Source organism: Electrophorus electricus, chromosome 10, assembly GCF_013358815.1.
Source record: "Electrophorus electricus isolate fEleEle1 chromosome 10, fEleEle1.pri, whole genome shotgun sequence".
Taxonomy (NCBI): domain Eukaryota; kingdom Metazoa; phylum Chordata; class Actinopteri; order Gymnotiformes; family Gymnotidae; genus Electrophorus; species Electrophorus electricus.
The window spans coordinates 2873444-2899571 of record NC_049544.1 but is presented as its reverse complement, the minus strand read 5'-3'; the positions used below and the strand labels follow the sequence as shown (position 1 = coordinate 2899571).

At 44.9% G+C, this 26128-nt stretch overlaps 2 protein-coding genes across 2 annotated transcripts in view; one reads left to right on the top strand and one right to left on the bottom strand.

Annotated features, from left to right (window-relative positions):
• The window catches only part of atp1a3b (ATPase Na+/K+ transporting subunit alpha 3b), a 31822-nt gene extending 10350 nt beyond the window's left edge, over positions 1–21472 (top strand). Inside the window, exons 2-21 of the mRNA XM_035530942.1 lie at positions 7466–7537; positions 8195–8254; positions 8698–8901; positions 9003–9116; positions 9954–10088; positions 10167–10284; positions 10570–10838; positions 10921–11119; positions 11726–11970; positions 12428–12620; positions 12897–13209; positions 13318–13468; positions 13643–13811; positions 15048–15202; positions 16571–16694; positions 16783–16928; positions 17029–17159; positions 17280–17381; positions 19454–19545; positions 19801–21472. Coding sequence (XP_035386835.1) covers positions 7466–7537; positions 8195–8254; positions 8698–8901; positions 9003–9116; positions 9954–10088; positions 10167–10284; positions 10570–10838; positions 10921–11119; positions 11726–11970; positions 12428–12620; positions 12897–13209; positions 13318–13468; positions 13643–13811; positions 15048–15202; positions 16571–16694; positions 16783–16928; positions 17029–17159; positions 17280–17381; positions 19454–19545; positions 19801–19829 — 3021 coding nt within the window. The 3' untranslated portion in view covers positions 19830–21472. The remainder of the gene's footprint in view (positions 1–7465; positions 7538–8194; positions 8255–8697; positions 8902–9002; positions 9117–9953; positions 10089–10166; positions 10285–10569; positions 10839–10920; positions 11120–11725; positions 11971–12427; positions 12621–12896; positions 13210–13317; positions 13469–13642; positions 13812–15047; positions 15203–16570; positions 16695–16782; positions 16929–17028; positions 17160–17279; positions 17382–19453; positions 19546–19800) is intronic.
• A 785-nt stretch (positions 21473–22257) lies between these two features.
• On the bottom strand, positions 22258–26072 carry rabac1 (Rab acceptor 1 (prenylated)). Its single transcript, XM_027019439.2, has 6 exons — positions 26010–26072; positions 25391–25475; positions 24758–24967; positions 23833–23930; positions 23548–23649; positions 22258–23303 (listed from the first exon to the last, which is right to left on the bottom strand). Exons 2-6 carry the CDS (start codon positions 25459–25461, stop codon positions 23215–23217), a joined length of 570 nt encoding a protein of 189 aa, XP_026875240.2. The 5' UTR covers positions 25462–25475; positions 26010–26072; the 3' UTR covers positions 22258–23214.
• Positions 26073–26128: the final 56 nt, after the last annotated feature.

Sequence of the window (26128 nt, the reverse complement as noted above, 5' to 3'; positions counted from 1 at the left end):
TCAGTACATTTAATCTGTGTGTGTGTGTGTGTGTGTGTGTGTGTGTGTGTGTGTGTGTGTGTGTGTGTGTGTGTCCAGTCAGTCTGTAATTCCAACCTGTGATCTCTGGTTCTCAACAACCAGTTTCATCACAGGAAAACTTACTCATATAAAAAGCCAAGAAAGACTAAAGCATAGAATGTTATAGAATGATGAAAAGGCACCTTTAAGGACCACCAAACACATGTACCAGACCACACCTTTAAGGACCACCAAACGCATGTACCAGACCACACCTTTAAGGACCACCAAACACATGTACCAGACCACACCTTTAAGGACCACCAAACGCATGTACCAGACCACACCTTTAAGGACCACCAAACGCATGTACCAGACCACACCTTTAAGGACCACCAAACGCATGTACCAGACCACACCTTTAAGGACCACCAAACGCATATACCAGACCACAGTGCTCTACTCATCGTGAGCAGCCTTGTTCCAGAGGCCCCCTCCTGCTGTCTGACCCCAGGTGCCCTGGATTTGGCTGTGTGAGGTCAGTAAGTTGTCAGGTAGACTACAGTGTGTTCTTCTGGTGATCTGGTGATCTGGTGTAATCTGATCTCATATCTAACAGCACCAGTCTTACAGAGAGAGGCGCACAGTCCAACCCCTCCTCTCTTCTTACATCTCTGTCCTCCACACCGCAGTGCAGGTAGCACTGCAGATGTATCTGCAGCAGGTACACACAAGTGGACACACACACACACACACACACACACACACACACAAGTGTGCGTGTGTGCATACACACGCAAATATTTATGCCAGAACGGCATATACCTCCTGTTTCTCTAGAAACCTTGTTTACTTCACTACAATTTACTACTTTATCTATCTATCTATCTATCTATCTATCTATCTATCTATCTATCTATCTATCTATCTATCTATCTATCTATCTATCTATCTATCTATCTATCTAGTAAATAGTAAAAGTATCTAGATAGATAGATAGATAGATAGATAGATAGATAGATAGATAGATAGATAGATAGATAGATAGATAGATAGATAGATAGATAGATAGATAGATAAAATAGTAAATAGTAAAAGTATCTAGATAGATAGATAGATAGATAGATAGATAGATAGATAGATAGATAGATAGATAGATAGATAGATAGATAGATAGATAGATAAAATAGTAAATAGTAAAAGTATCTAGATAGATTGATAGATAGATAGATAGATAGATAGATAGATAGATAGATAGATAGATAGATAGATAGATAGATAGATAGATAGATAGATAGATAGATAAAATAGTAAATAGTAAAAGTATATAGATAGATAGATAGATAGATAGATAGATAGATAGATAGATAGATAGATAGATAGATAGATAGATAGATAGATAGATAGATAGATAGATAGATAGATAGATAGATAGATAGATAGATAGAATTGTACTGTACATGTATACCTGCAGTGTTAGTTCACCCTCTCTGTATGCTCAGCTGCTGGTGAATCGAGGGTTGATTATGGATTTGTGTGTGTGTGTGTGTGTGTGTGTGTGTGTGTGTGTGTGTGTGTGTGATCTGCTTTAATTAACTATAAAGACTCAAAAGGCCATTGTTTCTTCAAAGCATGTTTGATCTCAGTTTCATTGATTTAACACCATACACATGCAAGCTATATAAAATATAGTTTTGCAAAATGTTTTTAACATCTTTAATATGCAGAAATGTCAGATTGCAGTGACATGCATGTCAAATTTGTGTATTTTTTGAAAATCTAAATGATTTAAATTAAAATAGTATACATAAGCCAGCAGTGTAATACATGGTAATAGAGGGGTTTTCTTTACAAAAGTAGCACCAAAGGATTGATTGATTGATTGATTGATGTATTTTCAGGCTGCAGGTCACCATCCCCTCACTGTCCTGCATGGCTGATTTGCCACTGCTTGCCGATGGGTGTGGAGCAGGACGCACAGGCTCCCTCGACTTTGACAAACATTTATTAACACAAAGCACATTCGACAGTGGTGGCACTCGCACAGAACGTTACCAGTGAACATGAATACACATAACGCTAATGACAATGACTAGAACATTCACAGTGGCTGCACAAACATTAACAGACCTCAGCAAACAATGACCAGCAACGATGCACACACTAGCAGGGCTTTATATACAGACGGACACAGAGCACGAAACCCTGTGTGTGCTATCGCGGAGGTCGCGGTTACAGACGACACATATGAATCCCCTGCACGTGGCGGGCCGTACCACGTGACTTGGGGGAGGGGGAGCATTCCATGACATTGCCGAAGATGTAACTAACGACGTCCAGACGTAGTTAATGATGTCCAGACATAACTAATGACGTCCAGACGTAGTTAATGATATCCAGACATAACTAATGACGTCCAGACGTAGTTAATGATGTCCAGACATAACTAATGACGTCCAGACGTAGTTAATGATGTCCAGACATAACTAATGACGTCCAGACGTAGTTAATGATGTCCAGACGTAGTTAATGATGTCCAGACATAACTAATGACGTCCAGACGTAGTTAATGATGTCCAGACTTAACTAATGATGTCCAGACGTAACTAATGGGCTAGATATGTCCAGCTGAGCTGAGGGTGGTGATTTGAGGATTTATTTATAATCTGTGCTTAAAACTAATCATGTTTTGAGCATTACAGCAGTTCTGTTTACACACAGCTTACGATAGTACAACATGTAGGCCAGGAGTGGCCCAAGGAGGACTCCATTCACTAAAGAAGCAGACGTCTGTTCATCTGTGCCTCTCACCTGTAAATGAACTGTAATGTAAATGCTTTGCTAAATTGACATGTAATAACATGTCATCCTGTGACAGAATGACTCTGCTGTGTGAAAGTATCTGGATTTGAGGCTGACGCAGTAGCTAAAGGTAGCCCTTCCCGGAGAGTTAGCTCAGTCTTAATCATGGAAAGGGCCCACTTCAAGGCGTGGACACCTGATAGTACCTGAATATATACTCAATACATTACTACATGCATACCCAATATTGCTAAAAGAAAACTACAATAAAGAAAACTCGGGAAGTATAACAACTAATAATATTTTGTACTCACCATCAAAACATATTCTTCCGTCTGTTTTTGGCAAAATGATAATATGCTGTTTATGATCAGAAGGAACATCACATTCCATTCCATATTACAAGTGCACCAGAATAGCCTGACAGACATGCTGTTGGCTGGCAATGGACGTATTTACGTCCAGCTGAATAATTACAGTGTTTGAAATTATATTTAGATATCCAGATCCTTCTGGCATATATATTTAGATTTACAGACCAATCATACACGTAGTGATGGGAAACCAGGCAAATGTTGATGAAGAGAGTGGCTTGTCCAGATGAGGAACGATGCTTTTTGATTTTAAAAAAGAATGAACAAACAAACAAACAAGCAACACTACCCCCAAACCCCCCCCTGAGGTTAAAATATGGATGTTCACATAGCAATACAGTTAGGCACAAGTCAGTGGAAACAGCGTTCAAAAACACTGAGTGTGTGTGGATGTGTGTGCGTACACGAGAAGGTGTAACACAGAGCGGGTTACGTAGGGGTAATCCTTAGCCTCCCTGGTCACTGAGGAGACATTAATATTTGAGCAGACACCCAGCGCTCCCTTACACACACACACACACACACACACACACACACATCATAACGGGAGCCTTCTCATATGTGGAATGTCGTGTGAGTGTGTGCGTGTGTGTGTGTTTGTCCAGTTAAAATGGACAGGTGGCATGCTGGTAAGAGCCATTAGGCGTTAAATGCCATCGCCATCGGCAACAAGCACCCATGCTGACAGAGCAGCAGGTCAGTATCTAATTACCATGCAGGAAGAAAAACGACCCACATTTGCTTCCTTCTCTCTTCCTCTATCTCTCGTCCCGCCTTTATCGCGCTTCTCTTTTTGGCCTGCCATCTCTGTTGGGGTGGATCTCTCTCAGTCTGTCTGCCCTCTTTTTCTCTCCCCCCACCTCTCTCTCTCTCTCACAGACTATCCATCCATCTGCCTCTTCCATCTATCTCACTTGTTCATTCTCTTTTAATTGGTGTGCCACCTGGCAGCTGGCTGTGTGTGTGTGTGTGTGTGTGTATGTGTGAGTGTGAGTGTGTGTGTGTGTGTGTGTGTGTGTGTGTGTGTGTGTGTGCGTGTGTGCGCGTGTGCATGGGGGTGTGTGAGTGTGCGTGTGTGTGTGTGTGGGGGGGGTGAGTGTAAACAGGTCTGACAATGGACTACAGATACAAAAAAAGACGGGATGGATGATTGGGGCTTTTGTATGGCACAAATAAAAATTCCAGTGAAAAAGGCAATACCTAAATATCTCTGTGTACTTAAATGTCTCTGTGTACTTAAGCAGAAATACAGTATGCACACATAAGTCACAATAAAATATACAAATAGTTTTTTTGGCCAAACAACTTCTTTGACAAATGTTTTATGCTTTATTTTTGAACAGATAGTTCAAAGCTCATTGATGGAGAAAGAATGTGATGTCATCTTTTAATTCATGGTGCAAAAAGAGCTCAATGCAGGGAACCACATCATCCAAACATAAAGGCCAAACTTGTTATTATTAACTATTATTATTTATTATTTATTTATTATTATTATTTATAAATGACAAGAGGGTAATTGGAGTCGGGACTTTCGTTGAAATGTGGATTTGACTTTGCCAAAATACCTCCTAATCACAGTGCTGTACACAACACATTAATTAATACTTGGGTTATATCAGCGTTGGCAACACGCTACTAACAAACGGGACCATCTGTATTTTTATGATGTAGATGAAAGATCTACATCACAAGAGTCATGTTTCAGGAGCCTTTCAGCTGTATGACAGTGGACTGAACGTGCCAATGTGGATGGACTTTTTCGGTCAGCACATGTGAGCAGCCCACATGATCTGTTGTTTGCAGACTGAGACCAGCTGACTGAACAGGTGTGTTCCTGCTTGGCTTGAGTGAAAACCAGCATCCACACTGGGCCTCTTTACCCTGACAGAGAGGAGATGGAGAACATAAGAGCTATAATCTATAATCTATAATCACCTATAATCTATAATCACCTCTGCTTTATGCCTTCCGCTGTAATAGAGCAGAATGATAAGATGTGTGAGAGGGTTTTTTTACTGGACAAAGTGCATTGCGTGATAAGCATTACATGATACAGTCCAAGTTTATGTAATTCACCCGTCAGCAGGGGGCGACACTGTGTCGACCCGGGTGTGCGTTCTAAGATAGTCAGGGGGAATTTGTGGCTCAGGCACCGACTCAGGACCAGCTCCATGGCATCTCCCATCCTCGTGGTTTCCTGGAAGGGAGTTCGCCTTGGACTAAAATAGAGCTCGGTGCTGCCAACGCGACTTGCCTGGAAGGATTAGCATCGATCAGGAAGCATGATCAGGCAGAAGTCCTGAAGTTTCCTGATCTAATGCAGCCAGAGACACTGAAACAACGACACTGATCCCCATGGGAGCCATCTTGGGTCTGTTCCCCAGGGAGGAAGTGGTGGATCCAATCCATTTGACAGAATGCTAGAATTACACACAGCCTGTGGGGGCAGGGCAGTGGAAGAAAGAGACAATAGAGGGTAAAAAGGGATGAAAGTCAGGAGATCTCTCAGTGTAGAGGACAGACATCCTGCTTAGAATTCTCACGTTTTCTCTCAGTGTAGAGGACAGACATCCTGCTTAGAATTCTCACGTTTTCTCTCAGTGTAGAGGACAGACATCCTGCTTGGAATTCTCACGTTTTCTCTCAGTGTAGAGGACAGACATCCTGCTTGGAATTCTCACGTTTTCTCTCAGTGTAGAGGACAGACATCCTGCTTAGAATTCTCACGTTTTCTCTCAGGGGGATTGAGCGTAGTGGTCTGTGGGTGTTTGGGGGATTGAGTGTAGCAGTCTGTCAGTGTTTGAGGTATTGAGTGTAGCGGTCTGTCAGTGTTTGGGGGATTGAGCGTAGCAGACTGTCAGTATTTGGGGGATTGAGCGTAGCGGTCTGTCAGTGTTTGAGGTATTGAGTGTAGCGGTGTGTCAGTGTTTGGGGGATTGAGCGTAGCTGTCTGTCCATGTTTGGGGGATTCTCACGTTTTCTCTCAGTGTAGGGGACAGACATCCTGCTTAGAATTCTCACGTTTTCTGACTAAACCCAAATCTGATTTGTGTTTTTAGAAAAGCATTACTGATGTTTTAATGATAAACTTATTATAGTCAAGAGTCATCTGTGTAAAAAAAAAAAGCTCACACAAACACGCACACACACACACACACACACACACACAGACACGTGCACATGCACACACACGCGCTCACACACACACATGTGCACACACACACACACACACACACACACATGAACACAGACACACACGAACACACGCACGCACACAAACACACACACACAAGCACAGAACAAAGATGAATGTACTTGGATCTTTTGTTGCTCATCTGGCCAAGGCAAACATACATCAATTAATGTGCTGTTTGAAGCATTAAACTTAGTTAATCTGTGTGTGTTTGTGTCTCTGTTTGTGTGTGTTTGTGTGTTCATGTGTCTGTAAGTGTGTTTCATGTTTCAAACTGTTTTATCTGATCAGGTTCTGAGACAATCCAGTGGGTCTAATCAGAAACTCTTTGATGCATACAATGAGTCATGTATGGTCTTTGTGTGTGTGTGTGTGTGATTGTGTGTGCGCATTACTTTAAGCTTTCAGACACATAACCCAAGTAAAAACAACGAAGAGAAAAAAGCAGAAAATAGAAATTTGTTCTTTGAATTTTGGTAGACAGAGACAGAATGTAACATATTGTGCTGAAATTGTAGCAGTATAGATGTTTGCATCTTTTAGCTTCCTTGTATATTTATATGATACATTTGATTATAGCTTTGTACTACCCTGCAGCTCGCTGTAATGATGAGAGCCAAACGCTGATGGTCTGTCGGTGTTTGGGGGATTCAGTGTAGCGTTCTGTCGGTGTTTGGGGGATTGAGCCTAGTGGTCTGTGGGTGTTTGGGGGATTGAGCGTAGCGGTCTGTGGGTGTTTGGGGGGTTGAGCGTAGCGGTCTGTGGGTGTTTGGGGGATTGAGCGTAGCGGTCTGTGGGTGTTTGGGGGATTGAGCGTAGCGGTCTGTGGGTGTTTGGGGGATTGAGCGTAGCGGTCTGTGGGTGTTTGGGGGATTGAGCGTAGCGGTCTGTGGGTGTTTGGGGGATTGAGCGTAGCGGTCTGTGGGTGTTTGGGGGATTGAGCGTAGCGGTCTGTGGGTGTTTGGGGGATTGAGTGTAGCGGTCTGTGGGTGTTTGGGGGATTGAGCGTAGCGGTCTGTGGGTGTTTGGGGGATTGAGCGTAGCGGTCTGCTGGCCCTGAGTCACTGATCCTCTTTGTGTGACTTCCACACAGGACAAAGACAAGGACTCCCCCAAGAAGAAGGGAGGGAAGGATCTGGATGACCTGAAGAAGGAAGTGCCTCTGGTAAGACCCCCCCCCCCCCCCCACCACACACACACTCACACTCACACACTCACACACACACACACACACACACACACTCACACACACACACACTCACACACACTCACACACACACACACTCACACTCACACTCACACACACTCACACACACACACTCACACTCACACACACTCACACTCACACTCACACACACACTCACACACACTCACATTCACACTCACACTCACACACACACACACTCACACACACACACACACACACACTCACACACACACACACACACTCACGCACACACACACACTCACGCACACACACACACTCACGCACACACACACAAACACACACACACTCACACACACACACACACACTCACACTCACACACACACACTCACACTCACACACACACACACACACACACACACACACACACACACACACACTCACACACACACTCACACACACTCACACACACACACACACACTCAGACACACACACACACACACACACTCATACTCACACACACACACACTCACGCACACACACACACACACACATACACAGGTTTTTGACTGATGACGTATTTAATGATGGCATGCCTATGTGGCTCAGACATTCTGTCACTTGTTTGATTGTTTCTCTTCACTCAATATTTCAGACAGAACACAAGATGTCAGTGGAAGAAGTATGCCGCAAATTCCAGACAGACATAGTTCAGGTGAGCATTACACACTCACACACACTCACACACGCACATGCACATGCACACGCACACGCACACGCGCGCGCACACACGTGTCCTAATGAAAAGCTGAATTTGTTATTTGTACATTTTAGGTCAATTCTTCAAAATGACCAACAGGTGGCACTGCCGAGTCACACTGTTCAGACTGGTGCAGCCTGATTCGCTGGCCTTCACACTGGTCCTATAACACATAAATCATAAAGCTTCCATATACACAGGAACAACATATAAACAGGACTTCAAATACATTTTAACTGACAGGGTTTCTGCCATTTACGTCTGGCGTTCGACTGAGGCCATTTATACTTTTCTTTAGGAATACTTGCAACTAAAAAGGAAATAATATTTCGTCTATGACATGTTACACATGACCACCGTATGAACATAGTAACATCCATTTGTCCTGTTTCTCACAGGGACTAACCAATGCCAAGGCGGCAGAGTTCCTGGCCCGCGACGGCCCCAACGCCCTCACCCCGCCCCCCACCACACCCGAGTGGGTAAAGTTCTGTCGCCAGCTCTTCGGGGGCTTCTCCATCCTGCTGTGGATCGGCGCCATCCTCTGTTTCTTGGCTTATGCCATCCAGGCTGCCACCGAGGACGAGCCGGCTGGAGACAATGTCAGCATTAGCACCGCGCTTCTGCGCCTAACGATTAATGCCAGAGCCACTCGCTCTGGGGGATGAGCACTAACACTGTGTGTATTGGCTCCTGTCCTCAGCTGTACCTGGGAATCGTGCTGTCGGCTGTCGTCATCATCACCGGCTGCTTCTCCTACTTCCAGGAGGCCAAGAGTTCCAAAATCATGGAGTCCTTCAAGAACTTGGTTCCACAGGTATCGTCTACTCACCACGGGCTGCTCATATACTGGGACGGGAGGAGAGGAGGAGATATGTGTTACATTTACATTCACATTCACATTTACATTTACATTTACATTTATATTTCCATTCACATTCACATTCACATTCACATTCACATTCACATTCACATTTATATTTAAATTCACATTTACATTCACATTTATATTTACATTCACATTTACATTTATATTTACATTTATATTTACATTCACATTTATATTTACTTTCACGTTTACATTCACATATAAATTCACATTTACATCACATTTACATTTATATTTATGGCATTTATATTTATGGCATTTAGCTCTTATCCAGAGCCACTTACAAAAGTGCTTTGTCATTTACTCATAGAATACATCCTAGTACAGTAGAGTAGGCTAGAGTCCAATATACCAATGAACTAGAATACTGTAGAATACAGGGATCACTGCTGATACCTAGGAGTGCAAAACACAATAAACAATCAATAACTATCAGTGCAATAAACAACACACTACAATAAGTACTGGAGATTCAGTTAGTCAACATAGGAGCCTGTTTGTGTGTGTGTGTGTGTGTGTGTGTGTGTGTGTGTGTGTGTGTGTGTGTGTGTGTATGTATGTGTGTATGTGTGTGTATGTGCTTTTGTGTGTGTGTGTGTGTGTATGTGCATGCGCGCGCATGTGTGTGAGTGCGTTTGTGTGTGTGCGTGCGTGTGTGTGCGCGTTTGTGTGTGTGTATGTGTGTGTGTGTGTGCGTGTGTGTGTGTGTGTGTGTGTGTGTGTGTGTGTGTGTGTGTGTGTGTGTGTGTGTGTTTGTGTCCACAGCAAGCACTGGTGATCCGTGAAGGAGAAAAGATGCAGATAAACGCTGAGGAGGTGGTAGGAGGTGACCTGGTGGAGGTGAAGGGAGGTGACAGAATTCCAGCTGATCTTCGCATCATCTCCGCCCATGGCTGCAAGGTACACACACACACACACACACACACACACACACACACAACCCCTGTACATACACATATATTCATGTTCTGCTTACAGGTGGATAACTCCTCTCTGACTGGAGAATCAGAGCCTCAGACGCGATCGCCCGACTGCACCCACGACAACCCGCTGGAAACCCGCAACATTGTGTTCTTCTCCACTAACTGTGTGGAGGGTACTGCCTCTCATTCGTCCACTCTCTCCGCCCCCCACTCCATCATTCAATCTGATTGGTCAAGCTTATTTTAAAGTGACAGTGCAGCTAAACCCGAACAATACTTCCATTCCTTGTTTGTCCCTTCCAATTTCTGGCTGAAGTGTCCCACTAAAAATTTTTGCGCATTAATGATTCAGTCTCTCTCTCTCTCTCTCTCTCTCTCTCTCTCTCTCTCTCTCTCTCTCTCTCTCTCTCTCTCTCTCTCTCTCTCTCTCTCTCTCTCTCCCTCCCTCTCCCCTTCAGGCACTGCCCGTGGCATTGTTATATGTACCGGTGATCGCACTGTTATGGGCCGCATCGCCACTTTGACCTCAGGGCTGGAGACGGGCAAGACGCCCATCGCCAAGGAGATCGAGCACTTCATCCACATCATCACCGGTGTGGCTGTTTTCCTGGGTATCTCATTCTTCATCCTGTCCATCATCCTGGGATACTCCTGGCTGGAGGCTGTCATCTTCCTCATTGGCATCATTGTAGCCAACGTGCCTGAGGGGCTCCTGGCTACTGTTACCGTGAGCAACAACACACACACACATGCAGAGGCTGCAGAGAGAAACACACAACACACTAAACACTTAATTTTCCTTCCTCCAGGTGTGTTTGACACTGACGGCTAAGCGCATGGCACGCAAGAACTGCCTGGTGAAGAACCTGGAAGCCGTGGAGACGCTGGGCTCCACCTCCACCATCTGCTCAGACAAGACGGGCACGCTGACCCAGAACCGCATGACTGTCGCCCACATGTGGTTCGACAACCAGATCCACGAGGCGGACACGACCGAGGACCAGTCTGGTTAGTGGCCTCCGCACTCAGCTCCACCGCCGGCCCACCGTGCTGGGTGATATTCTGATAAATAGTGTCATCGCGATTCACCATTTGAATGATATTTGGAATATCATGATAACTAAAACTCATATTAAACCAAAATCTAGCTGCTCAAAATGCACTCTGGGCATTTTATAAGTGCATGAGTGTGAGCTAAACTGAACACCTTCAGATTATATATGATTAGGCTCAAAATCAGTATAGATTTCTATTTTCTATTCCTGTTTTTTCTATTTTTGATGATACTTGGTTGATGTTTTCCCGCAAACGTAACAAGATAGTGTGAAGATGTCCTGTGAAGCCCTAATGTAAAATGAATGAATGACACTTCACTGAGAAGTTGCCTGCAGAGAGAACAGAACAACGAGTATTCCACACATATCCGGGTATCCTACACTGCGGCTGCAGTTAGGCGCATCTGTATTAGAAGTTGCCCAGAGTAGAAGAACTGCACCCAAGAGGTGCAAGAATAAGAGACCCAACGTGATAGACGTACCGAGGTGGACAGGTTTCATTTACGCGGCCCTGCCACACGTACGGTCTACCTAATCGGTGTGTCCACTTCCTCTCCAGGTGCATCGTTTGACAAGACATCAGTGACGTGGGTGTCTCTGGCCCGGGTAGCATCCCTGTGTAACAGGGCGGTGTTTAAGGCGGGGCAGGACTCTCTACCGATCCTGAAGAGGGACGTGGCAGGCGACGCCTCCGAGTCTGCCCTGTTGAAGTGCATCGAGCTCTCCTGCGGCTCCGTCAAGCAGATGAGAGAAAAGAACAAGAAAGTGGCTGAAATCCCGTTCAACTCCACCAACAAATACCAGGTAAGTGTTTACAGTGCGGCAGAAAATATCTACAGAAGTGTATGGTTCAGGTTGGTAAGTGGCAGGTGGTTGTATTGGTTAAATCAACTGTGTGATTCAGCATTACTTACCCCAGACGTTACTGTAGAAACATTCGCATTACCAGCTCAGCCAGTGACACTTTAATACCAAGTGTCTTATAAGCTTGAATATTTAAGTTATAAGCAATTACAAACTAGTGCAGCAGTACTTTGACACAAAAAAAAAAAAAAAATGGTTAGAGTTTGGCCAAAAACGCTAACGTTGTTAGCAGCAAACGAAGTGGAAGAGGCACAAATAAGTATCACACTAATGTCTTCATGTTTTCTTTCCTATGAGCTTCCAGCTGTGTAGCCAGCCACATCTTGTCTAGCTATTCCTTTAGCCATGAAGAACGTCGGCTGTGCGAGATAACTCCCTCCCACCCTCTCTCCCTCAGCTGTCTGTCCACGAAACGGAGGACCCCAACGACAACCGCTACCTGCTGGTGATGAAGGGGGCGCCAGAGCGCATCCTGGACCGCTGCTCCACCATCATGCTGCAGGGCAAGGAGCAGCCCATGGACGAGGAGATGAAGGAGGCCTTCCAGAACGCCTACCTGGAGCTGGGAGGACTGGGAGAGCGAGTGTTGGGTGAGAGAAAGGGAGAGAGCGAAAGACGTTCCTGTCGGGAAAACATGACTGAACTGAGCTGGAATTATTGGTTGCACGTAGGACCATCATTCAGTAGCCATTAGTGCTATATTGTTTTTTTTCCAGCATTGATCTGACAGATGGCTACAACACATAAATGAGATATCAGACAAATCTTCCCTCACAAGGAGATAGTTTGTCAATGTCTGGCAGTATAATCACATATGACATTTGGTCCATATGCGTATGTAGTCACTGCTGTTCCTCCCGTCTCAGGATTCTGTCATGTCCTGTTGCCTGAGGACCAGTACCCCAAAGGCTTCGCTTTTGACACGGATGACGTCAACTTCCAGACAGACAACCTGTGCTTTGTGGGCCTGATGTCCATGATCGACCCGCCCCGCGCCGCCGTGCCTGACGCCGTGGGAAAGTGCCGCTCGGCCGGCATCAAGGTGATCATGGTAACCGGGGACCACCCAATCACAGCCAAGGCCATCGCCAAGGGTGTGGGCATCATCTCCGAGGGCAACGAGACCGTTGAAGACATTGCTGCCCGCCTCAATATTCCAGTGAGCCAGGTCAACCCCAGGTAACGTGCCCCTCCGCGGGCGTAAGACAGCACTCTCCAGGCAGAAACACACACACAGCCTAACTAGAGCTCCTGGTCATTGGGGTGGTGTGTGTGTGTGTGTTTCAGGGATGCCAAAGCGTGTGTGATTCATGGCACAGAGCTGAAGGACATGTCTCAGGAGCAGATCGATGAGATTTTGCGAAACCACACGGAAATCGTCTTCGCCAGGACATCTCCCCAGCAAAAGCTCATTATCGTAGAGGGTTGTCAGCGACAGGTACACACACACACACACACACACACACACACAAACACACAAATATTCCCCCTAATGTCCCCATTTTCATGTGTTTCTATGATTATGGGAACAAACTTAATAGCCTATCTATTTCATACACACTCTCTCTCTATCTCTCTCTCTCCATCTCTCTCTGCCTCTTTCTCTCTTCAGGGGGCCATTGTGGCCGTAACCGGTGATGGTGTGAATGACTCCCCCGCCCTGAAGAAGGCAGACATCGGTGTTGCCATGGGGATTGCCGGATCCGACGTGTCCAAACAGGCTGCTGATATGATCCTGCTGGATGACAACTTTGCCTCCATCGTCACTGGCGTAGAAGAAGGTGAGTGATGGAGAGGAGGTGGGAGGAGGCGCAGAGGAGAAACTCCAGCAGCTCACCTGGTAGAACACGTGTCAGCAGCACATTGCGTTTGATGGGTTTGATTCCCAGGGAACACACGTGCTGCCATAAATATGTGTTAATGCACTGAGGAGAGGGAGACCTGGCATGACGCAGGGGTGAACACGTCCTGACACGTGTCTGTCCAATCACCGTCCTGACACGTGTCTGTCCACTCACCGTCCTGACACGTGTCTGTCCAATCACCGTCCTGACACGTGTCTGTCCAATCACCGTCCTGAGACGTCTCTATCCACTCACCGTCCTGAGACGTCTGTTTCCTCACCGTCCTAAAACGTGTCTGTCCACTTACTGTCCTGACATGTGTTTGTCCACTCACCGTCCTGACACGTGTCTGTCCAATCACCGTCCTGACACGTGTCTGTCCAATCACCGTCCTGACACGTGTCTGTCCAATCACCGTCCTGAGACGTGTCTGTCCAATCACCGTCCTGACACGTGTCTGTCCAATCACCGTCCTGACATGTGTCTGTCCAATCACCGTCCTGAGACGTCTCTATCCACTCACCGTCCTGACACGTGTCTGTCCAATCACCGTCCTGAGACGTCTGTTTCCTCACCGTCCTAAAACGTGTCTGTCCACTTACTGTCCTGACATGTGTTTGTCCACTCACCGTCCTGACACGTGTCTGTCCAATCACCGTCCTGACACGTGTCTGTCCAATCACCGTCCTGACACGTGTCTGTCCAATCACCGTCCTGACACGTGTCTGTCCAATCACCGTCCTGAGACGTCTGTTTCCTCACCGTCCTAAAACGTGTCTGTCCACTTACTGTCCTGACATGTGTTTGTCCACTCACCGTCCTGACACGTGTCTGTCCACTCACCGTCCTGACACGTGTCTGTCCAATCACCGTCCTGACACGTGTCTGTCCAATCACCGTCCTGACACGTGTCTGTCCAATCACCGTCCTGACACGTGTCTGTCCAATCACCGTCCTGAGACGTCTGTTTCCTCACCGTCCTAAAACGTGTCTGTCCACTTACTGTCCTGACATGTGTTTGTCCACTCACCGTCCTGAGACGTGTCTGTCCATTCATCGTCCTGAGACGTGTTTCTCAACTCACTGTCCTGACGTGTCTGTCCACTCACTGTCCTGATGTGTGTGTCCACTCACTGTCCTGATTTAAGTGCTATGCTCTCACTCTTCCCATAGGCCGCCTGATCTTCGACAACCTCAAGAAATCCATCGCCTACACGCTGACCAGTAACATCCCAGAGATCACGCCCTTCCTCCTCTTCATCATCGTCAACATCCCGCTGCCCCTGGGCACCATCACCATCCTCTGCATCGACCTTGGCACAGACATGGTGAGATGCCCACGCGCACACACTCAAAGGTCAGATTTGGCTTACATTAAGGCAAGGGAACTTTATTTGTGCAGAGCATTTCGTACACAATGGCAATTCAAAGTGCTTTACACAGACATAGTAGAGTAAAACGACAGTAAAAATGTGATTACGCTCTGAGAGCTAACCTCAGAAAGCTTTTTTGCAAAATAATGAAAATAAAATAGATATATTTATGTATATAAATAGAAAATGTAATAATAAATAATGTGCTATTTATTTAGTTTTTTTCTGATTGGTTATAAATATTTCTCTGAACATTATACACATTTCCCAAAATTAAAAACATACAAACTATTCTCAAAACCTTACACTTTTGACAGAAAAACCCAACACACTCCTCAAAACCAAATAATCCACATATAATACCATGCACATATATCGGGCATGTACACACACAAACCACAAAGTTATACTGTGTGCTGCAAAACACAAAACACACCTTTTCAAAATACAAAGACCTCAGAACAGCCACTGAATAAACCAGTGTAACTGTTCACCAGTTTACCTATGACAAAACAAATATTAAAATGTGATGATTCACAAAACCAACTGTTGCATTACAGTAAAGAAAAACGGAGGGAAATGCAGCGTTGCAGCACTGCATGTTTATATTTACATAAATACACAAAAGCCAACAAAAACATTGCTGTTACAGTAAAAACAAAGAAACAAACAAAAGCTTGTCGATCATGAAGATTTGGCCCTGAGACTGCCCAGCCGCCCTCATGCTGAGTCCATGATTTACGGTATGACACTGTCCACAAGAATCGCTCAGTTGTCTTTGGAAACATTTCTTCATCTTGTTCCTCTTCCTCTTTGTGGTCTTCCTCGGTTCCCTGAACCGAGGAAACGAGAACGGTGTGTTTGCACATGTGGAATGATGCTTTATTTCATTAGCATACTGAGCTTGGACTGGTGATGTCAGTGCTTAGGAAAATGAGCTGTGTGTTCTCAACGAGAGCTGTGCAGTGTGCTGAGAAGTGTATGTAGAGTTTCGCAATGTGAGTGCTGCAGAAAAGCAAACTGTGTTGAATTAGTAAGACTGTGTTTATTGTTGTGAAGAGATTTTGTATGATTATAAGATTTTAGCATAAGGAATCAATTTCTTGATGTATTAATTCAGTTCCAGCGTGTATCTATATTAGAAAAACAAAACAGAAAGGAGAAAAATACAGTATCAAAATAATCTAGGAACTAAAAAAATTCAACTAAAACAAAATTGACTACATTTAAACTAAAATGAACTAAAAACTATTGATTTATAAGGACAATGACAATAAAAATGGAATTAAGCGTCTCTAGCCTTCACACGCGTCCTGCCGTCAGGTTCCCGCCATCTCCCTGGCCTACGAAACAGCCGAGAGTGACATCATGAAGAGGCAGCCGCGAAACCCACTGAGGGACAAACTGGTGAACGAGCGTCTTATCAGCATTGCCTACGGACAGATCGGTCAGTTCACCTCACACACGCCCTCGCGCTGTGTCGTAGGCTGGGGGCCGTGCGCCCGTTTCCTGAGCAACTCTCTGTCTGCACGTAGGTATGATCCAAGCTCTGGGTGGATTTTTCAGCTACTTTGTCATTTTGGCGGAGAATGGGTTCCTCCCCTCCGTGCTGGTGGGCATTAGGCTAAGTTGGGACGACCGCACCTGTAATGACCTAGAGGACAGCTACGGACAGGAGTGGGTAAGCACCATGTGTGTGTGTGTGTGTGTGTGTGTGTGTGTGTGTGTGTGTGTGTGTGTTTGTGTGTGTGTGGGCTTAGGATCTCGCTTGTCGTTCGCAGACCTATGAGCAGAGGAAGATTGTGGAGTTCACGTGCCACACAGCCTTCTTTGTCAGCATTGTGGTGGTCCAGTGGGCCGATCTCATCATCTGCAAGACCAGACGCAACTCCGTGTTCCAGCAAGGCATGAAGTGAGTCGCTGCACTGCGGGTGGGTGGGTGAGTGTGTGTGTACGCGAATGTCTGGGGCGTGTGTGTGTGTGTATGTGTACGCCTGTGTATCCATAGTGAACCATGTGTGTTCGCCAACAGAAATAAGATTTTGATCTTCGGACTGTTTGAAGAGACAGCCCTAGCTGCGTTCCTGTCCTACTGTCCAGGGATGGATGTAGCGCTCAGGATGTATCCACTAAAGTGAGTCACACGCCTCACACATCCCTAACCCTCACACAGACAGGCACGGCAAGACACACCCATGATTGCCCAAAGTACTGTACAGGCTTAATATTAAAATTCTCAAAAGGTAAAACAGATACAATCATAGCAGTAAAAGCTAAATCTAAAGCAGTAAAAGCTAAATCTGAAAACATATAACACACAGTAAAATAGTTACAATAGCCACACCAACTCGAGTTAAATGCCAAAATAAAGAGATGTGCCTTCAGCATGAACTTAAAAATATCTAAAGATTGAGGAGTCTTAATATAAGTTCTTCCAAAGAGTCGGGGCAGCTCCGGAAATGGTGCAATCCTCTGTTCTTGATTTAAGACCTGGGTATCCCTAAAGGTTGGCAGATCTACGAACCTTTCACAGAATATGAACCTGCAGAATCTCTGCAAGGTATGATGGTGCCAGCCCATTCAGGGCTTTAACTTAACGAGCTGCAGATGACCGAGACAGCTGATCCTTGCCCACATGTACGGAAGCTAAAATCCTAACTGAATCCTAAATTTGTTAAAATCCTCAACTGAAAAAGATACATTTTACAACAGAACTAATCTGCTTATCAAACTTAAACGAGCTATGAAAAACCACCCCTAGATTCTTAGCAAATGATCTATTGTAGCAAAGTAATGAAGTAATGCACTTGTCTGAAAGATCAGGTCATCAGAACAATCTCAGTTTTATCATCATTCAAACTGAGAAAGTTTAGATTCATCCAATTTTTTATATTGTGCAAGCAATTGAACGAGTAGTGTTATGAGCAGGCAGATTCATTTTAAAGGGAGATATATTTGGGTGTTGTCAGCAAGACAATAAAATGAGATCTTATATTTATTCAAAATAGACCCTAATGGCAGCATATGCAATGAAAAGAAAAGAAATAATTGGACCCAAGATAGATCCTTGGTGAACCCCACAAGTGAGTGGGGCACTGGATGATGAAACCTCACCGAGACATACAGAAAAACCTTTATCATCCAGGTAGGATATAAACCAGCTGAGGGCAGTACCCGTGATTTCAACACTCAAGGTGAGAGAGAAGTATCACCTGATCGACAGGGTCAAAATCCAAGAACAATATGAGCTCCAACACAGATATAGTAGAACTCCCAAAATCATCAGATAACAATAAATCATTAAAAAGAGCAGTTTTGAAATGATGTAAAGCCTAATTCAAAATTCATAAATACCTCATTCAAAATTCATAAATACCATGTTCAGCTAAGAAGGTTTATACTTGAATAACTATGACTTTCTCTACGACTTTTGAAAGGAAAGCTAACTTAGAGATAGTTGCTAGAAAGAACTGAGGGATTTCTTTCTTCTTAATGAGACGCTGTACTTCAGCGTGTTTAAAAGCAGCCAGAACATAGCCTGTGGTGAGCGATGTTCTTACCAAGGCAGGAATGTCAGTCCCTAGAGAATAAAAAAACCTCTAAATAAACAGGACACGATGCCATCCAGTGGACCGTGAGTAGGCTTCAGCTGGTAAACAAGCTCAAGAAATGGGCTGGGAAATATCCAGTTTTGCTGTACACATACGAGGGCCAGAAGGGTCATGAGCAGGGTGTATAACAGAGGACCGAACTGTGTCAGTTTTATCAGCAAAAAGGTTTCACAAACAATAGGATCCGTCAGCAGCAATATCACTAGGATTTATTATCAAATGAATAACAGTTAAAAGAAGCCAGGCTCTAGGAGAGATACAAGAGGCAATCCTCTCGGCACGTCTGCACAGAGCACATGTAGATTCACTTAACCAAGGTCTCCTTTACTGATTTCATGCATTTTTTTGCCTAAAGAAAAAAAAGTCTAAAAAAAGACTAAAATATTTATTTATCTAAAAATTTAGACTAGGAGACTTAAATTTAGAATAGGAGACTAAAAATGTATTAGTATCCTATTCTCACACAGAAGCACAGACTGCCCAGAGTAGGTGGAATTTAGTTTACATATGCTGGATAATGAAATCTGCATGACATTCGTGTGCTGGATGATGTGATAGATCATGTGATCATGTGATCATATGCTTTCTTCTGCAGGCCTTCCTGGTGGTTTTGCGCATTCCCATATAGTTTCCTAATCTTTGTGTATGATGAAATCCGAAAACTTCTCCTTCGCCGAAACCCTGGAGGTTTGTCTTTAAAACCACACTCTCTCTCTCTCTCTCTCTCTCTCTCTCTCTCACACACACATACACACACACACACACACACACACACACACACACAAGCACACAGTAAACATACCAATTCACTGCATTGTGATGCTAAATATCAACCAAAGAATAGAATTACTGATTGCCCCTTGAATGTAATACTGTTGTGACATTCTCTCTCCCTCTCTCTCTCTCTCTCTCTCTCTCTCTCTCTCTCTCTCTCCTCTGCAGGTTGGGTGGAAAAGGAGACGTACTATTGATCGACGAACTTCTGTACTTTTTCCCCTACATCTCCCACTTTTCTTCTCCTCCGTAACCCTCTACGCTGATCAAGACGCACAATCGTGTGCCCCCCCCCCCCAGACGTCCTGACAGACAGCCGCTTAGAGCCCACGCTGCGTCTCTCCGCCTCCGCGCCCCGCCCTGCTGCCCTATAGTACTCCTTGCATGTCTTTTCGTTTGGGTGTGTACATAAAGTCTACACCATAATTACAAATGGCAGCTGCTTAGTCATTCTGTAGATATGAGAGGAGCTTTCAATGCGTAAAAAGGAGAATATACGTGTGTGTGTGTGTGTGTGAGTGTGTGTGTGTGTGCTCACAAAGGGCCAGTCCTCTGCCCCTTCCTCACCTCTGCCTTTCTTCTCCTCTTCCTCTTCCTCCTTCATCATTCCTTTCATACTCCTCTTCACTCCACCTGCTCCACCCTCCTCCCTCCCTCCTTTCCCCCAGTTGCACGCGGGTACATGGATCACATGACTTGTGGCAGTAGGCTTTCCTTAACGCACCACCCCCCCACCGCTGCCCGTCTGGAAAACCCCCCCCTTTTTTTTCCGAGCCTCCCTTTTTCCTGTCCACGTCGATCGCCTTCCCACCGCTGGCTCTCGGCGTCTGGTGCGGGGCGGTTCCCAGGCTGGCACAGGCCCTTGTTTTTTTTTTTTTTATTAAAACGATCTGTCGGAGATGGAAGGAAGCATGTCAGCTCTTTCTACGCGAAAACGTAAACACGCCTTCCTCTCTCGCTCTCTCTCTCAAGCTTTCTTCTTTTCTCCCTCTCACCCCTGATCCTTGTCCTCTGTCTTTGTGTTCTCGGCTGCGGTAACCCTGTTTCAAACACAACCTCAGAATGTGTCTTTTAGAAAATAAATTAATACAATATCACAGTGTCACAGATTCACTCAAATAAATGATCACGTTGGAAGACAAAAAGCCTAAGGAAACAGAATGGCTCTCTTATATGTCTGACTGTTGTGACGATGCAAAACGATGTGGATGAACGTCCATTATCAGGTATTTGAGTAGAGAGTTGGTATTTACTTTGAATGATGTTTCAGGTTTTACTGCCATTTTGGTTTCAAGCACACCAGGTTCAGCTTCCTCCAAAACAAAGGTTTGGTATTTTTAATTGTTTAAAAAACCATCAAACACTCTGTCGTCATCATTGCGTTATGCCTGAGTGGACATAAACAACATTTCCCGGAGTAGAGCAGCCAATAGCATCACACTGGTTTTCTTTATTATAAGAGATATAAATGTTAGCAAACCTCACGCTTGCATTATTTATCCCAGGCTGTGCCACTCTTTAATGGTGACAACTGCAGTGAACCTGGTGTGTTGGAGCCTTTACCACTGGTTGATCTGAAATGGCAAGTGTGTGCAGAGTGTGGATCCGCCCCAGGTCTTGTGCTGTGCGTCTGTGGTGTGTATGTGTGTGTGTGTGTGTGTGTGTGTGTGTGTGTGGTGGAAGACAGTGTGCTGTAGCAGTCTGCCTAAGGCTGTGTCCATCTCAGAGAGGAGTTGGGGGTGAGACAGAAACATAAGAATAATCTATAAGGAAAAATGTAGAAACACATTTGAAAGCAATGAAACCAACACCAATAAAACATCTAGAACATTTAATACAACACGATCTACGTGTCTTCATTTCCTTCAGTCCTTATGGCTCCTGTAGTTACAGTCTACTGACCCTCCAAATAACTCTGCATATCGATCACAACTTATTAAAGAACGGTCAACAATAACACGGCTGCATGCCCAGTCAGCGCAAACGCAGACGTCGCATTGCAGTGGACTTCCGCCAAAGTCACATTGTAATATCTCAACTTTGCCCTACAGAAAGACCTGCTGTGTGAGTGCTTCTGGAACAATATTGGTCAACTGTGTAAGAACACAGAATATGAGAGCTCATGCATTTGAGATGAAATCTGGCCAGGGTTCTTGTTTAGAATGAGTCACTGTCCGTGTGCTGACAGGAACAGCTTCCTTCGGATGCTCTTACATCAGCACCAGCCCTTACTTGAAAAGCAGACACACACGCACACACACACACACACACACAAGTACAATTGCACTGCAATCAGCCCCCACCCTGTTCACTGCACCACTGTAATGAAGTATCGACCGGCTGCCTTTTTTGCCGCAGTACGGCGTAAAGCGAAAGGGAGAGCTTATTCTCCAAGGTCATTACTATAGCAACCAAAAATATATATTAGACTGGCTGCAGAGAGCAGGTCCGTGAGGTCAGGGGAGGGATTGAGAGAGATTGATTGATTACGAATGAACGTAGGACACAAAGGGTCTGGACTGTGCCTATCTCCATCTGTATAGAGGGAATTCAAGGCTCTGTAGCCCTGAGAGCTCCATACCCTCCCTCCCCATTCTGAGCAGCAATGACATCAAACACAGCACAATCTTTTATAGGCTGCGGACTTTATTGCACTTCCTTTTACATTAAAAGAGAAAAGAACAAATGTATTTAAAAAAAGCATTCAATATTGTCAAAATGAAGGACAGAAACAATGGTAATAAATGTATAATAAACACTAATAATGGAGTAATAAATGCACTTTGGTTTGCGATGCAGTAACATGCTTCAGCTAAATCAAGAAGCCGCACAACACGGTAGACTACCAGCACGGAAATACCCTGGAAAAACCCTGATGATAAAGACAGGCTCTCTGGATATCCTTCGCTTCACACAATGCACCCACACTTCTTTTTTTTAACCTTTCTCCCCACCCATATGAATTCACAAAACGTGATCCAGTCTGTCTCTAGTAAGATACGTTACAGTAAGCAATGTTTCCAAAAATGGTCTGAGGAAATAGTTTTAAAGAAATATTGGCCCCCTTTTAGAATTCTTTTTATAGATGGATGCTAATTATTTTTGCTTTCATACATTATGTTAAAGGCTCAGTTTGTCTCATACATTTTGTTTGCGCTTAAAGAGGACAACAGTGCACATTCACTATGTAACAGATGTGGGTGAACACCCACAAGGTACCAGCAAAGGCCAGTGTCTCATCAGGCTGCATTTAAAACAACTAGTATTTCCCCCGTTTGTCAAGCAGATGTCATCATCGTATGAGGATGATGATGATGATGATGATGATGCTAAACTGTGAATGAGGCAGACTGGTCAGGGTATAGGGTACAGGCATGTGCATGTTTGCTTGTGAGAATCTGCCAGATTAACAGTCTGTCCATGTACACCGATCAATATGTGAGAGAGACAATGTTTACACCTTTCAAAAGAACTGGAGAAGAGACCATTCAGAGGACAGTAACAACGTGCGGAACATGAGAGGTGTTTCTTTTATAAATAAGTGGTTAAAAGGCTAAAGGTCAGAGGCCAGAGGTTGAAGGATTAAACAGATTCCATTAATAGTTCCTCCATGTCTGAAGACTCCAGCTCACGGAAGGCAGCGTGGGTGCCAATCACTGCCAGCGTAGCTCCTGGGTGAAACAGGACACAACCAATCAAAAAGCGGAAACAGAGACAGAGGTAAACTCACAGCAATTTCATTTACTTCAGTTCAATGCAACTGAAATCCTAAACTTTGTTTTCCCATAATGCCTATAACTTTTTTTTGTTAGCTCATTTGCAGACAGTACACAGCTAGACCACATTATCCACAGAGCATTGCAGGTGAACCATCCAATATGTTGCAGGAAAATGAGTGAGAGACAGGCCACTTACCCAGTACCCAGAAAACAGCTGCTCCAGCCCCTGCCAACCAGAACACAGGTAAAGCCACTGCACTAGCCAGTCCTAACTGGTGACCCTGGGTCATCTCACGCCCTGTCAAAGAGAAGGCACGGTAACACTGGCTTATTGCAGTTTTGGGCCATATCAGTACTGCAAAGACCAACACTGTGGTAATTAACAAATGACATACTGTGTGCCCCTAACACACACCCCCATGCATCTGCACTCACACACACACACACACACACGCGCGCGCGCGCGCGCACACACACTCACCAAAAATAACCAGCTTGGACTCCATGGACTTCAGGTGGATGATGTAAAAGGCACCAACAAAAACGGCTAACGTGATGAGCAGCATGGGTGAGCTGACACTGCAGGAGACAGACGGAGGCAGTCAGCGTCTACGCCCCTCACTCAAACCGGCAACCCTGGCCACGCGCGTGTAAACAGTCCCACATAGTCTGGGCAGGAGGGAAGTTCTCACAGTCCTGTCCTGAGATGAACACCCGTCTGCTGTGTGTGGTTTTACTGAAGTTGAGCTTCTCTGGCAACATAATGCACTGTTCATGGTGCCCAACAGCTGTAACTGTACTGTTTTCTTGGCAACAATTGAAAAGGACAGAAGCAGATGTAATCAAATCAAAACAAAAATCAAAAATAAATGAACAGACCAACAAAATAAAGAATTCTTAGATTTTTTTAAACAAAAATTGTAAATACCCACCATCAAAAAACCTAAGTGTGAAATTAGTAGTATGACGGCACTAGATCTACAAACTTGATGTACGGTAGCGCCAATATGCCTACGACGCAACTTGAAAACTTTAGCCAATATGGTTACACACTGTTCTGAGAGGTTGTCAGACTTCCTAAGAATACATAACAGTGAGAGTGCGAATGCATGCACAAACATGCATGCGCACGCGCACACGCACACACACAGAGTAATACATCCTGTCACTATTAGTCCTCTGTACAACATGGAAACACAAAGACAAACCAAGGTCGCAAGCTGTGTCCACTCAATGCTGTGATTTTGACAACGGCTCATCCCATCATTTCCCCTCTGATTCTACACCTTTTCAATTGTCTTCTTATAAGGAGGAAGGCCTAGGAGTGGGAGAAACCCTCACAAACCCCAAAAAGAGAAAACCCCCCTAGAAACCCTCTACGTCTAGCTGTGAGGCCTGCGGCTCACATGCAGTAGAGGATGAGTCCCAGGAAGATGAAGGTGTAGTTGCTGTGGTACGTGTCCAGGTTGCGCACCACACGCTGGCACAGCTCGCCGAAGTTCTTTGGCTTGGAGAACTTGCGCTGGTCAACAAAACCGGCCCACGGCCTGATGGACTTACGCCGACGGTCCAGCCAGTCCTTCATCGCGCCCCCAGAGAAACCTTTGGGCAGCATCCTAAGAGCAGGCAGGGAGGAAAAGGAAGTGGATCACCATAATGCATTTACTATTCACATAAATCACTAGGAAAACAAGGAAGCATTAAAGATTATGTTCTTGCTTCATAACACCCAGGAAACTTAATATGTGTTTTTGCTGACGATGTATTAAAATATGTACTTTTTGTCCTCATCTCAGCTCCAATAATTTTTTTTGGTAAAGGTACACTTTTGTCATAGTTGCCCATGTTATTCCTTTACTCTTTACCTGATTGGGGAAGTGCTAGGATTATGATCACTGCACCGAAAGGTCGTAAAACACGATCAACAAGGAGGATTTATGCAGATGAACATAAATGCAGATGAACATAAATGCAGATGGCCTGCGCGGCGCGTGCGTGCGGCCGGGCGGCCGGGCGAGGCTCGAGGCCAGGCTACGTACCTCGTCACTATTCCCGTCGCGGGAAGCTCCTGCGCGTCACTGCTGAAGGGGTCGCTCGCCACGGGCTCCATGTTTACCTAGGAGACTAAACACACACAGAAACGCGTCCGTCCCGTTAAAGCGCAAGGCTAACACGCTGACGCTCAGCAGAGACCCTTTATTACAGTGTCTTTATAAACAGAATAGACAGCATCTGCAGTAAATGTTTGCCGAATAAGTAACAGGCCTGTATTAAATATGTCTTAAACATGAGCGAATAAAAAAATTAGTCACTCAGTTCCCCACCCCTTCAGGACCAAAAAAAAAGAATGTCCTTTTACCAGTTCATCGCTCAAGTTATATTACTAGCTAGTCTCCATAGGTGCATTAATTAGACTACCTAAACAGACACCCGAGCTAGCAATACGTGATCAGTTGATAATATTTTTAAACCCCCAAAAAACCTCACTGTACACTACACTGTACACTGAAGCCGAACTTTTCCATTATTCTCGTTATTATCTAGCTAGCTACAAAATGACATGTTGAAGCAAAAATAAGTAAATTCAGCGGATATTAATAACAATGAAGCATATTAGTGGTAAAACAATAAAACAGCGACTTCCTACAGTAGACGTACCTCTCCGCTGTTTACGTTGCGCTGATGGCTGGCGGATGTGATGTGGCGCTTTTTACGGTTCTTCTACATCGCCTCCAGTGAAATCTCTGTGTCGGTGCGAAATGCCGCCCCTTGGTGGC

What these genes read in the sequence shown, in the direction of transcription:
- rabac1 (XM_027019439.2), bottom strand. Translation starts at nt 25,461, where the DNA reads ATGGAGCCCGTGGCGAGCGACCCCTTCAGCAGTGACGCGCAGGAGCTT. An exon ending in GCGACGGGAATAGTGACGAG is followed by an intron (nt 24,968 to 25,390) that starts GTACGTAGCCTG and finishes GCCTGCTCTTAG; the next exon opens with GATGCTGCCCAAAGGTTTCT. An exon ending in AGCTGTTTTCTGGGTACTGG is followed by an intron (nt 23,304 to 23,547) that starts GTAAGTGGCCTG and finishes TGTTTCACCCAG; the next exon opens with GAGCTACGCTGGCAGTGATT.